At 42.7% G+C, this 14,164-nt stretch overlaps 1 protein-coding gene across 9 annotated transcripts in view; it reads right to left on the reverse strand.

The window, feature by feature from the left end:
* The window catches only part of GRID2IP (Grid2 interacting protein), a 105,129-nt gene that overhangs the window by 85,545 nt on the left and 5,420 nt on the right, over positions 1–14,164 (reverse strand). The window contains exon 1 of one of the 9 annotated variants that reach the window (XM_074964983.1): positions 2,676–3,119. The exons of 5 other annotated variants lie outside the window; for them this stretch is intronic. In XM_074964983.1, coding sequence (XP_074821084.1) covers positions 2,676–2,766 — 91 coding nt within the window. In that variant the 5' untranslated portion in view covers positions 2,767–3,119. Of the gene's footprint in view, positions 1–2,071; positions 2,115–2,675; positions 3,120–12,966; positions 13,049–14,164 lie in introns of those variants that run through there. 3 more of the 9 variants (XM_074964987.1, XM_074964982.1, XM_074964985.1) reach the window with 3 other exon arrangements.

Below are 14,164 nucleotides of genomic sequence, written 5' to 3' on the forward strand. Positions count from 1 at the left end.
TGTGATTTTTGGTTTAAGTGACTGTTGCGGTTCAAATACAAGACAGGACAAGCTTTAAGCAAGCAAGCAGGCTGGTCTGCCGACAGGCTGGTCTGCCTGTCAGCTTTTCCACCCTCTCCTTTATTTCTCTCTCTCCCCCCGCGCATTACATACTCCAACAGATAAAAGGAATACACTGGCTTTGTATAATATTCTTATTTACCAATTTCTATCTACCGCATTTCTTGCTCTCGGGCCTTGAGCCCAGTCCTGGGAGACATCCCACGGTTCATGTCATCTGGGCGAGATTTCAAGGTTCATGCTCTTGAGAGGAGCCGTGTGTACACTGCTCCTACACAACACTTCGGGTGTGCCCTGAATGTTGCCAAGTGCATGAACCTTGCATGAATGCTACAAGTGACCATTTATCACTACATCCAGCTTGCCTGGGTGGCAAGACAGACTGGAGAGTCTAAGGGGACTGTCTGTGACTCCATGATGAGATTGTTAGAATGACCCAAGAGTTGAAATGTGTTACTGGTTTGATGAAATCTAATTATAGAACATACCACCAGTTTGGGGTGTCTGCCCTCTCTTTGACAGTCTGCCCTGAGGCAGGCATTCAAGGTCATGAGTCACTACAGAGAGCCTGACAAATGGCAAAACTCCCATCGACTTAATGGGGAAGATTAAACCACAAAAGAAGTGTCAGGCTCATCAGCCATTAGCGTTTGTGGAAGAAGCACACATTTAAGGGGAAACTGGAACATGTGATCACCAATGCTTCTTTAAACACTCCAGAACAACATCCTCGAAGCTCTTCTCAGCTACACTGGATTCACTAAATAATTTGCAGGCACACCCATTAACTGTCCTTTGATACTCGCTAAATAATTTGCACGCAGACTCACTCGCTCTCCTTTGATCCAGCCTCTCTATGAAGATGCTGTTTACTCTCAGATTTATTACACATTATTTAACATGCATTCAGCATTACTGAAAAGCTAATAGAGACAGGGCCCTTGCAATCAAAATATTGCAAAGGAAATAAAAAGCATTTTGCCTGAAATGACTGGATAAATTAGTTTATGGAGGCTTAGAGAAACAAGGTGGGTGACATAATATATTTTATTGGACCAACTTCTGTTGGTGAAAGCGACAACAGAAGTTGGTCCAATAAAAGATATTACGTCACCCACTTTGTCTCTCTAATATCTTGGGACCGTTACAGCTACAACTGCACTACATACAATTTATGGAGGCTTGTTAGTAATAATAATCTTTAATCAATTATCATAATGAATGCATTTTTATTTTTGCACTGTTCAACTCCAAAAGCCTCGAACTCTACTCAAGATTACAAAAAAGCAAAGTAACAAAACCCAGGTGTTTTTAAACCAGTACTATGGACCAGTTCCAAAGAAGCTTCAATAACAACCGCTCATACAAACTAAAAAAAGAAAATCAGTCTCCAGCATCTCTCAATCTTCATACCTAGTGATAGGAGAGTATTCCAAATACCTGACTCCCATCTTGAGATTGATTACACCAAGGGACTGTCAGCAGAGAACCACAGAGAATTCCTGTGCCCATTTGTGTACTCAGTGCCCAATTCCTACTGGAAGTTAAGGGAACTGGGTGCCTCACTCTCCTTTGTATCTTTGAAAATCTTCCCCTTCTTATTTTTCCCTATTATTTTGAGTCGCCCTTCATCTGTGCCAGCCCCTTCACTAAGAATAGCCGGGGCAGCGTTGATGTGTAAACAGAATCTTGATTTATCACCCAAAGTGGCTTTCTTCTGCCTTTGCATTCATGGTCAGAGTCCTACTCCAGTCCACGCTCATCCCCAGTACAGATGCATATGTGTGCAAGAAGCCATGGCATCATCATTTCAGCTGTTCTTTCACCCAGTGACTATCAGGCCAGCTTGACTCTTCTAACTCCAATTTTAGTGACAAAATTATGTTTTCTCTTCTCATTTAAGTCCTGAGAAGAGCTCCTTACATTTTTATCATTTGGAATTCAGCAAGAGATTGAAAGATTTTTAATATCCTATTAAAATCCAAGTAGGTGAAAGACAAATATCTCTTACCTCCTTCTCTTGGAAGGGATGAAGCAGCTTGTTCACAGGGGAAAAGGATAGTGGGGGGAGAGAGAGAGATTCATTACTATAGAAACCTATATTAACAATCACTGTCTGGATCTGCTACTGCAAATAGCTGCTTAAAGCTGTGCTGTAAAGGGAATTGGGAGGACTGTCTTACAAAGGAATATTAAAAGAACTAAACAACAAGCAATAACTAAAGGAGAGATATAACAATTGTCTGTGAACATCGGACAGATGAAAATGTCCAGGAGACAGCGTAAGTCTTTAGGGTGGAACAAGCCTGGGATTAATGGGGTGAAACTAAGCAAAGGAAAATTTAGGCTGAATATCAGGAGAGCTATTAGGTTGTGGAGTGAGCTCCCCAAGGGAAGTTTGGAGACCCCAGAAAAGGGCCAATAAGCAGGGAGACAGACAGACAGACAGTTGTCCTTTAGGCTGGACATTTGAAATGAGACTAGGCAAAACACTGGTGATTATGTACAAGGGAACAATGCTGCTTTGGCTAAAGGGAGATGGAACAGGTGACCACCTACAGTATGTCTTTTCCAGCTCTAACTTCTATGAATCTGTGATATGAGAAAAGACTTACAGAAATCTGTGGCCTTCGGAGGCAGGCCAGCCAGGCTCTCACAAAGGGCATGTTTATCCCCCTGAGGTTTCAGGACTGTCTTCCTTCTCATCCGTTTCCTTCAGAAGCACATATCACTGATCCACACAAATTCTTTTTACTCCTTCAGACAGCGAGGTCTGATCAGCTGCTATATCCACAATCCAGCATTCAAGGTGCACTTCACTGGGGAAGAATAGCCTATACACTTCTTTTTTCCTTAAGGCCCACAATAGTGATTGAACTGGCAAAACACTTATGTAAGGCACCTTAATGGTGAAAGTGTTGAGATCAGCAATATAAACACAGATTCATTCTAGCAAGGTTTCATTTTTCCCAACTCACTAGCACAACAGACTGCCACTAAAATGACCTTCCAGTCTTCTTGGAACAGAAGAAGTTCCCCTCAAGATGCTGTGTGTTAGCTTCATGCGTATTTTTCTTACTCTGTTTAATCTCACTGTCACTCCAAAGAGAACTGCAGACTGATTACAGTGTTAGTAATGGCTTGTCTCACGCTGACCTGAGACTGAGACCTATAAGTGGAATTAGAATTTGAAAGGAGTTAAAATGGATTAGAGCCCAAGCAGGGAAATCTACTACCCACACGAGCAAATCAAAATAGACAACTATGGGATGTCAGAGCAGCAGAAATACAGAGCTAGAGAATGGCCAGAAGCGCTGGCCTGGCCTGATCCTGCAACCAGCTGTGTTGGGGAGAAAATCAGGAATATTGTGCTGGGTAGGAATGCACCGATATGCATTTGGCACAGAGACAAACACGTCACTCGGCTGACTGCCGAGATCTCGGCTGAAGAGTGTGACCAGAACTGTGTTTCCTGTTTCCTATTCATACTTGGCCCCCATGCAAAGAAACCAGTGGCCATTCTCCTGGCTGAGAATGGCTGAGAGAGTTGGAAAGAGTGGGCCAGAAAGGCAGGGAAATGTGTGATAACATGGACTGAATATTAAACTGCTGTCTTCTGATTTTCTCTTTTGCTTCCTCAGCATGTCAGGATCCCTGGGCTAAGCAAGCTAAAAGGGTTTAAGGTATTATACCTCCTGCTGTGGCACCAGCAGGAGCTGGGGCCTGCAGTAGAAATCTGGGGGAGGGATATTATATCCCATTAGGGACTACACAGCATGACTTTCTTCTGTTTTATGTGCCAACGTGGGCTGAATATCAGGAGAAACTGCCCAATGGTGACATCCAGAAGGGCATGGAATAGTCCCAAGAGAACTGGTGAGAGCCCCATTACTTGTGAAACTTGAAACTTGACTGGATAGAGCCTTGGAGAGGACACCACAGGCAAAACTCCTGACTTGCTCTGGTATGGCTGTGATGCTCTGTAGGTCTTTTCCATCTCTAATAGTATCTGTTCATGGCCACAAATGTGTCACTGCTGTAACATTCATAAGCATCTGTCCCTCTCACCTTCTCTTTCTTGATTCCACAGCAATAATTACTTTTACAACAAATCTGTTTATCCATCATATGCACAAGGAACCGAAAACTTCCCTGGTATAACACAGTGGACCTCAGCAGAGTTGCATCAGAGCTAAATCTGACCCAATATAAACATGTGTGCTTTTACTGTCACTTTTGCCCCCATCTACACAAATGCAAAACCAAATGGAAACAGAAATAGTGATGGGCTGTGAAGCATGAACACTGGAAATTTGAACAAAAAAAGCAGCCCAAAGAGATGTTTATGTGGGAAGTATCTGAACCTCTCAAATCTGGAAATGGGACTAGAGACCCAGAAAGCTCAGGTTCTCTCACAGAATTCCCAGCAAACCCTGTCTTCCCTGAATCATGTAGATGCACAGACACAGACTGCACACACAACATTACAGGCCCAAATTTATGCCTGCACAATTTTTCATGTGGAACATTTTGCATATGCGAAATGCTGTGTGCATGCAAGTTATACTTGTGTACCTAAGTCAGGTAGTCAGATGTCTGACTACTCACTTTGAACACACAAATGCAGCTTGAACAGAATACTTGACTTTTTTGCTCCTGCAAATATTGTGCATCAAAATTGTGCATGCAAATACCTAAGAGTAAAAATTTCCCTACTAATTCTGATGTGGAGAAAGTAAATAAGGAAGTGTTATTTATTCCTTCTCATAACACAAGAACTAGGGGGCCACCAAATGAAATTAATAGGCAGCAAGTTTAAAACAAACAAAAGGAAGTATTTCTTCACACAACACACAGTTAACCTGTGGAACTCTTTGCCAGAGGATGTTGTGAAGGCCTAGACTATAACAGGGTTCAAAAAAGAACCAGATAAATTCAGGGAGGATAGCTCCATCAATGGCTATTAGCCAGGATGGGCAGGGATGGTGTCCCTAGCCTCTGTTTGACAGAAGCTGGGAATGAGCAAAAGGGGATGGATCACTTGATGATTCCCTGTTCTGTTCATTCCCTCTGGGACACCTGGCATTGGCCACTGTTGGAATACAGGATACTGAGATAGATGGATCTTTGGTCTGACCCAGTATGGCCATTCTTATGTTCTAATTTTAGAGAACGGGTTGAGGCTTATCTGAAAATTTGCCTCATTGGGCCAGTAAGCATTTCTACATCCTTAATCAGGGGGGATAATGTTTGACTGATAATGTTTGTCAGATGTATGACTGATTGCAATAAAGTGTACAAAATATTCACAAGAAAAGTGAAGGTGTTCAGAATAGGAGGATTTTTTCTCATTTGGCATGAACTCAAGAAGACATGTTTTTCCAAAAATATTTTCTTCCTCTCATGTATTTGGGGGTGCAAAAACAGGCCCTGTTATCAAACCACAAAACAACCCATTTTTGAGCAGAGCTGTCTACACACAGGGGCCTAAAATTGCTCCAAATGAAATAGTGAACAATTCCACACATAATTTAGTGAACACGGGGACTGCCGGACTAGATCAGACCCAAGGTCCATCTAGTCCACTATCCTGTCTCCAACAGTGGCCAGCACCATATGTCTCAGAGGAAGATGCAAGATTCCCACACATCTGCCTCCTCTTCATCAGTTGTGTACACGTCTTGAGATGAAATTCTCGATAGCTTGTGGCCATTGAAAGCTCCATTGTGCAGCAGCCCACTCAGATAGCCCCCCCCCATAGGCAGCGTCATAGTGTGTCACCTCAGGACCAGCGCCTCTGGGCATTCCATGTGCTATACTTCATGCCAATCATCTTGCACAGTTTGAGATGTCTCCCTTATTTCTAGCTAATGGCTGGAGTTCCTGCTGATTCTGTGGTGATGCCTTTCCTGGTTTCTGTGATATGTGCTACCTTATATTTACCTGGGACACTGTGTACATTTCCCAGAACTGAAGAAGAGCTTTACGTAAGCTCAAAAGCTGGTCTCTCTCACCAACAGAAGATGGTCCAATGAAAGATATTACCTCACTCACTTTGTCTCTCTAAAATCCTGGGACCGCCATGGCAACAACAACACTGCATATGTGCCCCTAATCCATTTTAATGCAGCTTCAGTCTCTGGCCAGGCACAGAAAATCGGCAGAAAACAGCAGCTTTATCTCCTGGAGGAGTCTGTGTGTGTTTACCTCCAGACTACACTCTTCTTTCTACATTAAATATTTTCACTGCTGCAGGATGTCCAGAACAGGACAAGGCAGCATTTAACACCAAAGGCTGATGACTGACTTCTCACTCTGCTAACTGGCCAATGTACATTCCTGCTCTCCGCTAGCAGCGCTGTCTGTGTGTTTCTGTTGTGCTCCTTACTCTCCCCTTCCATAATCCCACCCAGTTTGCTGCTGATTCCTACACTGGCTGCCATATTCCCAGGTGCAAATTTAACTTCTCTTGATCAGGGAATGGAGGAAGCTGATAAGGGATCTGGGTCACGACAGAAATGCTGAGCTCTGGGAAGGTCACGGATGTGATGAGTTGCCAGGGAGGGGGGGTCTCAGCCTAGTTCCAGATTGGCATTTGCTCACATCACAAAGTATACTATTTAGCACAGTTCAGCTGAACTGCCAGTCTCTGCTCAGAAGAAACCTGAGGCTAAAATAGCAGAGTGTGCTGCAGACCAGGGTCCTGGCAGAAACGGATGGAAACTGACTAGAATAAAATAAGGTGCCATAAAGCAGAATTGCGGTGCCTGGGTAGCACTCAAAGGGAATTCTTGACCAAACAGCCAATAGTCATGGGCGCTGCAGCTCTGGCCGGAGCTTAGTTTGCAGAGTTGTGAGGACTCATGACTGGATTAGCAGCGGGGGCTGCAGGTTGGGATTGAAGTTCACTGGCAGAGCTGGAGGGGGAACCCAGTGGCTGAAGTAGCAGGGGATGGTCCAAATCAGGACTGTGATGCACTGGCAGAGCTGTGAGCGGGAGTTTGCACAGCATCTCTCCTCCGTATGCTTAGCTCGTCTAGCTCCGCACTTTCATCAGCACCAAAAACACACAACAGCCAAAATAAAGGTAAAATTTCTAGTTCAGAACTGCTCCCACTTCTGCACCACTATGATCAGAGACATCCCAATGTTTGTCAGGCACCGGCAACATGTCTAATTAATATGGCACGGGTGTTATTGATTAGGGAAGAGCTAGGAAACCCTTATAGGTTATCACTGGCCATATTAAGACTATGAAGAACATAGCATCTGGTGATAGGTCTTGTGTAAACAACAAAACCAAATAATCTTACCATGTCCAGATACCTGCAGAATAGAGAGAAAAGGCCAAGATGCACTGGGATTTGAAAAGGAAAATTTCTTTGATTTGTGGGACCCTCTTTTAAAAAAGTCCATAACTAACAGAAAATTCTTTTTTTACCAGCTGAAACAAAACAATCTTGACTTGGAGCACTAGCTGGTGTATTCACTGCCCTCTGGTGGTGACACAGAAATAAAAATAGGAATTCCAGGAGAGATTTTCTTTAGCTATTAAACCCACTCAGTATGAATGAAGGTCAATAATTGTGATGGATCTTCTTTTTTAGCAAGTCAAAAAACCTTTGTCTCCTTTGCGAATAAATTTTCAGTGTAATTGGGTAATTTAAAGCACCAGACACAGGCTTGACACTGAGCTCCAGCCTTTGGTCTGCAAACAGAGCTTCCACAGGAATTAGTAATAGCCAGGGATCTCTGAGCTAAAGGCTAAAACTCTGGATTAGAAAAAAGACTCATTTTGTTTCCTAACAGACCATCATCCAGACTCCTGGATGAAACGCAGCCTCGTATGTGATGACTGCTCGGCACAGCCTGTGGATTAAATTATCTTTACCTACTTCAGATTCAAACTCATCCTAATATTATTATATTTAGTAGGTGATTTTTTTATCTGAGAGTTTGAAAGGTCACTCCCAAAAACAATATCAAGCTGCTGCATCTGTGCCAGCATGCAGCCTTTGGTAGCTCTGTGGTATTCCTACAATTATTCCTATTTATTCAGCCAGCTCTATAGCTATGCATGGCACTTTGCAGACAAATAAAATTACAGTCCCTGCCCCCAGGATTTTACAACCTAAATTAGACTTAAACCAGGGCTCCCAAACCATGCCCTACCAAGGGTCCCATTAATAACTCTTCAGGGGAGAGAGGGCCAGGCCTAAATTGTACATACATATAACATCAAAGAAATACACACACGGAACATCTTCTTGCACTTGAATCAATGCACAAAACTTGCTGGTTGGTTGTATCCACCAGCAGTAAGAACCTGCGGTTCCTTAGCTTTCTCCTCACTCTACGATAACAGGAACAGAATGACTGTGGGCTGCATTGTAGCCTATAGGACACCACACCTGACCTTTGGGTTACACTTTGGGGTAGGTATTGCCCTACAACTAATATTTTTGCTGCATTTTCTGTCTCCTCCAATTTTACTTTGGCACTTTCTTTGTCAGGAATTTACCAGTGAACTGGTTTCCATTGCCCTAAAAAATTACCTTCCGGCTTTCTGAAACTACTCTCCCTGACTAAAAAAATTATTTTACTCTCAGTATGAAAGCAGCCCATGCAAGGCTTACCTCTTTTTCACAGGGTCTAGCCAGTAGCAGATTGGAATAAGGAAAATTACCAGCTTCAAAGCTTTTGGATCAGTTACATGCTGGTGACAACTACCTGAGTTTCTATGGCAAATTCTATCTGAGTACAGTAACCTAATAGGCCATTCATTAGCAAGCCAACCTAAAGAGCTTTCTGGAGAACAGGAGTACAAAGTGTGCCGGGCAGGCACAGGAGCGGTTTCAGCTACCACTGTCACCATGCTTGGAACAAGAAGAAAATTCTCAGGCTCTTAAAGCTTTAACCAGTTTAAACCTTAGATAGATGTAAATTCCAGGGGAGAATTTAGGAAGCAACCGCCAATGTACCTGCATGGGAAGATGCTACTTCCCTTAAACAGTGAATTAAATTCATTCCTGTTTTAACTCCATGGGTGTACAGCAGAGACAACACTTTGGTGACTGCAGAGGCACTGTGCAGCCAGTGGAGATATATCTCACAGCTCCTGCAGAAGCCAAAGGGTTATTTGCTTAAAAAAATGTTTCTCCTAAGAAAGCTGCAGGGAAGAGGAGACAGCAAATCAGATGAATTTCTATGCTGCTTTTTAAACAAACACAAAGAATAGCATATACCATATATCTGTGTTACACACAATCTTTCCTCTTGGGTCTTGGCATTTCCAGGTGACCTCAGCTTTCTCGATCCATCTAGCAGTACACAGTGATCAGAAGGAAATTCAATGGGAATCTTTGAGAATCTGAGACCCAAACATGTATTTATACTACTAGGGCTGTCAAGCGATTAAAAAAAATAATTGCATGATTAATCGGACTGTTAAACAATAATAGAATACCATTTCTTTAAATATTTTTGGATGCTTTCTACATTTTCAAATATATTGATTTCAGTTACAACACAGAATACAAAGTGTACAGTGCTCACTTTATATTTATTTTTGACTACAAATATTTGCACTGTAAAAAACAAAACGAACAGTATTTTTCAATTCACCTAATACAAGTATTGCAGTGCAATCTCTTTATCATGAAAATTTTACTTACAAATGTAGAATTATATACAAAAAAAACTGCATTCAAAAACAAAACCATGTAAAACTTTATAGCCTACAAGTCCACTCAGTCCTACTTCTTGTTCAGCCAATCGCTCAGACAAACAAGTTTGTTTACATTTGCAGGAGATAATGGTGCCCAATTCTTGTTTACAATGTCACCTGATAGTGAGAACAGCCATTTGCATGGCACTGTTGTAGCCAGCGTTGCAAGATATTTAGGTGCCAGATGTGCTAAAGATTCATCTGTCCCTTTATGCTTCAACCACCATTCCAGAGACATGCTTCCATGCTGATGACGGGTTCTGCTTGATAACAATCCAAAGCAGTGCGGACTGACATACACTCATTTTCATCATCAGAGTCAGATGCTACCTACAGAAGATTGATTTTCTTTTTTGGTGGTTTGGGTTCTGTAGTTTCTGCATCTTAGTGTTGCTCTTTTAAGACTTTTGAAAGCATGCTCCACACTTCATCCCTCTCAGATTTTGGAAGGCACTTCAGATTCTTAAACCTTGGTTCGAGAGCGGTAGCTATCTTTAGAAATCTCCCATTGGTATCTTCTTTGTGTTTTGTCAAATCTGCAGTGAAAGTGTTCTTAAAATGAGCAACATGTACTGGGTCATAACCCGAGACTGCTATAACATGAAATATATGGCAGAAAGTGGATAAAACAGAGCAGGAGACATACAATTCTCCCTCAAGGAGTTCAGTCACTAATTTAATTAACACATTGTTTTTTTAAATGAGCATCATCAGCATGGAAGCATGTCCTCTGGAATGGTGGCCGAAGCATGAAGGGGCATATGAATATTTAGCATAACTGGCATGTAAATACCTTGCAATGCCGACTACAAAAGTGCCATGCGAATGCCTGTTTTCACTTTCAGGTGACATTGTAAATAAGAAGCGGGCAGCATTGTCTCCTGTAAATGGAAACAAACTTGTTTGTCTTAGCGATTGGCTGAATAAAAAGCAGGACTCAGTGGACTTGTGGGCTCTAAAGTTTTACATTGTTATGTTTTTGAGTGCAGTTGTGTAACAAAAATATCTACATTTGTAAATTGCACTTTCACAACAGATTGCATTAGGGTACTTGTATAAGGTGAATTGAAAAATACTATTTCTTTTATCATTTTTACAGTGCAAATATTTGTAATTAAAATAATAATATAAAATGAGCACTGTACATTTTGTATTCTGTATTGTAATTTAAATCAATATACAGTATTTTAAAATGTAGAAAAACATCAAGAACAGTTAATAAATTTCAATTGGTATTCTATTGTTTAACAGTGCAATTAAAATGGCGATTAATTGCAATTAATTTTTTTAATTGTGGGGGGTTTTTTTTAGTTAATCGCATGAGTTAACTGTGACTAATCGACCACCCTAATTTACACACAACTCCTATTACAATGAGCTGCATTGGATCATTAATAAGAATCCTAAATAGAGCTTTGGTATTTAGGGGATTTTCTTGGCTTTATCCTCCCTTTCTATTGGTTTTATCCTCTTTCTACTGTTCAGGGCCACAGATGTGGAAGCAAGTCTGAATGAATGGCCCTGCTACTACCTCCAACAACATCACCCCAACCCCACAAGTCCTGATCACAATACTCCCTGAACTGATGGCCACTTTGTTTCTCAATTTGGAGCCATTTCCCTGGTGGTTTGGTTTTGTAATTGCTACATTTTGAATCCACGGTACTACCTGTCTTATTAACTAACCTTCCTGTCCCAGTGGTCCCTACCCCTTGTAGAGCTGCACCCATGGGCTAGCTCTGCATAATACAGCTGAATCCCTGTATAGCCTGGGGAATAAACAAACAGACTATAGAGAGGCATTTTTCCTTTAAAAAATAAGGCTTTCCTCCAACATTAAACTTCATTCTGCACTAGCCTGGATTCTGCTTTCTCTCCAGGGGACCAATGACTCCTTAAAGGCCTGGAATTAAAACTTAATTATCTCAGATTCTTAGTTCAAAGGAGGAAAAAACACAGGTATGTGTTGGGAGCTGAACTCTCTGTACTGACTAGGTCAGCTGGACAAGGGCAGCTCCAGTCCCTTTCTGGCCTGGTCTTGGTTTAACCTCTCAGCAGCCATTCTCATTATGTTCCATAAAAAGAAATAACACAAACGGAGTCAGTATTAAGCAGTTAGTTAGGGGTCAGGGTGCCCTGGCTCCAAAACCAGCCTGAGTCACCTGAAAGGGGGTTGTTAGGAGAGTCCCAGTGCTAGAGGCTTATCAGATTACAACAAACAGCTGTAATCTTTGCAGCCTCTCATAACCCTGTCTCCTGATTCTTGTTATATGTGGCTGGCTGCTGCATCCTTCTTATATTTGTCTACCTTCCCTCTCATTAAACCTTAGTGATAAACTACACTGGGGGATTCTTCATCCCTCCCTCTTCCCCTACCCCAAAAGATCCTTGACTCATCTACCCCAACTGCTGATCTTCCCTCCGCCCATGACAAGAAACCCTTATTCCCCTTTCAGGAAACTCTTCCCCACACATGTACTCCTGGCTGCCACTCTGCCCATCTGGGGATTGAAACCAGGAGCAGAGAAGTGGGTCAGAAAGACAGTACACATCCAGGGCGTCAGGGTAAGTTTCTGGCTGAGGGGAAGTAGGTAGAATAGAAAGCACAGGCTTGGAGATAGATCAGAGAGGCTTTTCAGCAGTTGGGAGACAAGTGTAGGGGGATCTGGGAGGGTTTCTGGCAGGAGTGGTAGGTAGATGAAGGAGGAAGCCTACACCAGGTGTGTGATGTGTGAGGGTTTCTGCAAGCCGGGAAGTGGATCACATAGGAAGTGCATATCTAGGACTCTCAGAATGTTTTCTGGCAATCACATAGGCAGTACTTGGAGGGAAAGGCACGGGTGGATCACTCCATAATTGCCATATTCTGTACACTTCCTGGAAGCCGTACTCACTGTCAGAGACAGGATGCTGGGCTAATTGGACCATTGGTCTGACCCAGTATGGCAGCTCTTATTGTCTAGTTCTCATGATCTGTGCACAACCAGTGGGAATTGGGGAGGGCTTCCAACAGCAGGGAGGTTGACTTGGGGAAAAGATTTGGGCTTTGCCATTGCACTAATAATAAATTGCAACCAAAAAGATCTCAGTTCTGGACTTTGAAGGCGTAAAGGAACATTATTAGGTTATAAATCACAGCATCATTACCAACCAGTTCACTGACTGGATTATTAACCTACCATTTTGCAGGGCTTCTGTACAATTTCCAGTGCCACTGAACTATAAGTAACATGACCTGTTATTGTAACAGTGTTGGTCACAGGATACTAGAGAGACAAGTTCTGTGAGGTAACATCTTTTATGCGACCAACTTCTGTTGATGAGAGAAACAAGCTTTTGAGTTTACACAGTGCTCTTCTTCAGACCTGAAGAAGTAACATGTCCTGGTGCGGTGTTGAATAAGTATTCCAGGGGTGTGGAGATGAAACAGATGCATGCCTCAGACCAAGGTTTTTTGGTCAGACTGGATCATTTGTTCTTTTTTTTTTCCTTCAATAAATACAAGTATTTTTAATTTCCCAGATTGTACCTCCTCTTTGATCATTCTTGTTGTTGTTATCGTTGGCTGCCAATTTATTGCTGTTTTATTGCTATTATGTTATTTTGTTTATAATTAGCTGGCAAGGTGCTTAGAAAATGAGAATAACTGTCTTTAATCCTTAAAGCACATGACAGTCTTGGTCTCTACTCAGAAGACGTCACTTCCATCCCACTGGATGCAGTCTCTGTCCAATTTTTCCATTCAGATTGAAATTTGTGGGCCAGTCCCAAGTTTCACAGGGCTTAGCCTCCTGCATCCAGCCTATGAGACAGTTAGGGCCTCCTGCATTTCAGATGTGTTGATACACCATCCCTGAATGATGACTCATTTCTGTGTCCAGGGGTGCTGAAACAATTTTTACAGTGGGGGTGCTGACCGCGGAAACCATCTATTTGGGTTTATTACTACTTAAAGCCAGGGGGTGTGGCAGCACCCCTAGTTCCAGCCCCTATGCCTGAGTCCTTCTTATGCTGACATGGCACCTTGCAGAATCCTAACAAAACAGCTTCCTTCTGCTAGGGTGTGGCCTGTTGATGCAGTGGTAGCAATTTGAAGACTGTGGCATCATCATGCAGCCTTGGCAACAGCCTCGCCCCGCGGCTGGTGATGTGAGGATTGTGCCAGCACCAGGCAGTGGCAGAGCGGGTTGTGACATCATGCATCGGCTGCGACATCATACACTGGGCAGCGCATCAGCTTCACCACATCATCCCACAGGCCAGTGTGAGGCTAGTGAACTGTCCTCGCACCACATGCCAGGACAACACCGCACTTCCCGGGCCGTTTGGACAGACCGGGACAAATTAAACTTGCTTGGTGGGAGCCACTGCTCCAAT

Source organism: Natator depressus, chromosome 10 (genome assembly GCF_965152275.1).
Source record: "Natator depressus isolate rNatDep1 chromosome 10, rNatDep2.hap1, whole genome shotgun sequence".
NCBI classification, from domain to species: Eukaryota; Metazoa; Chordata; order Testudines; family Cheloniidae; genus Natator; species Natator depressus.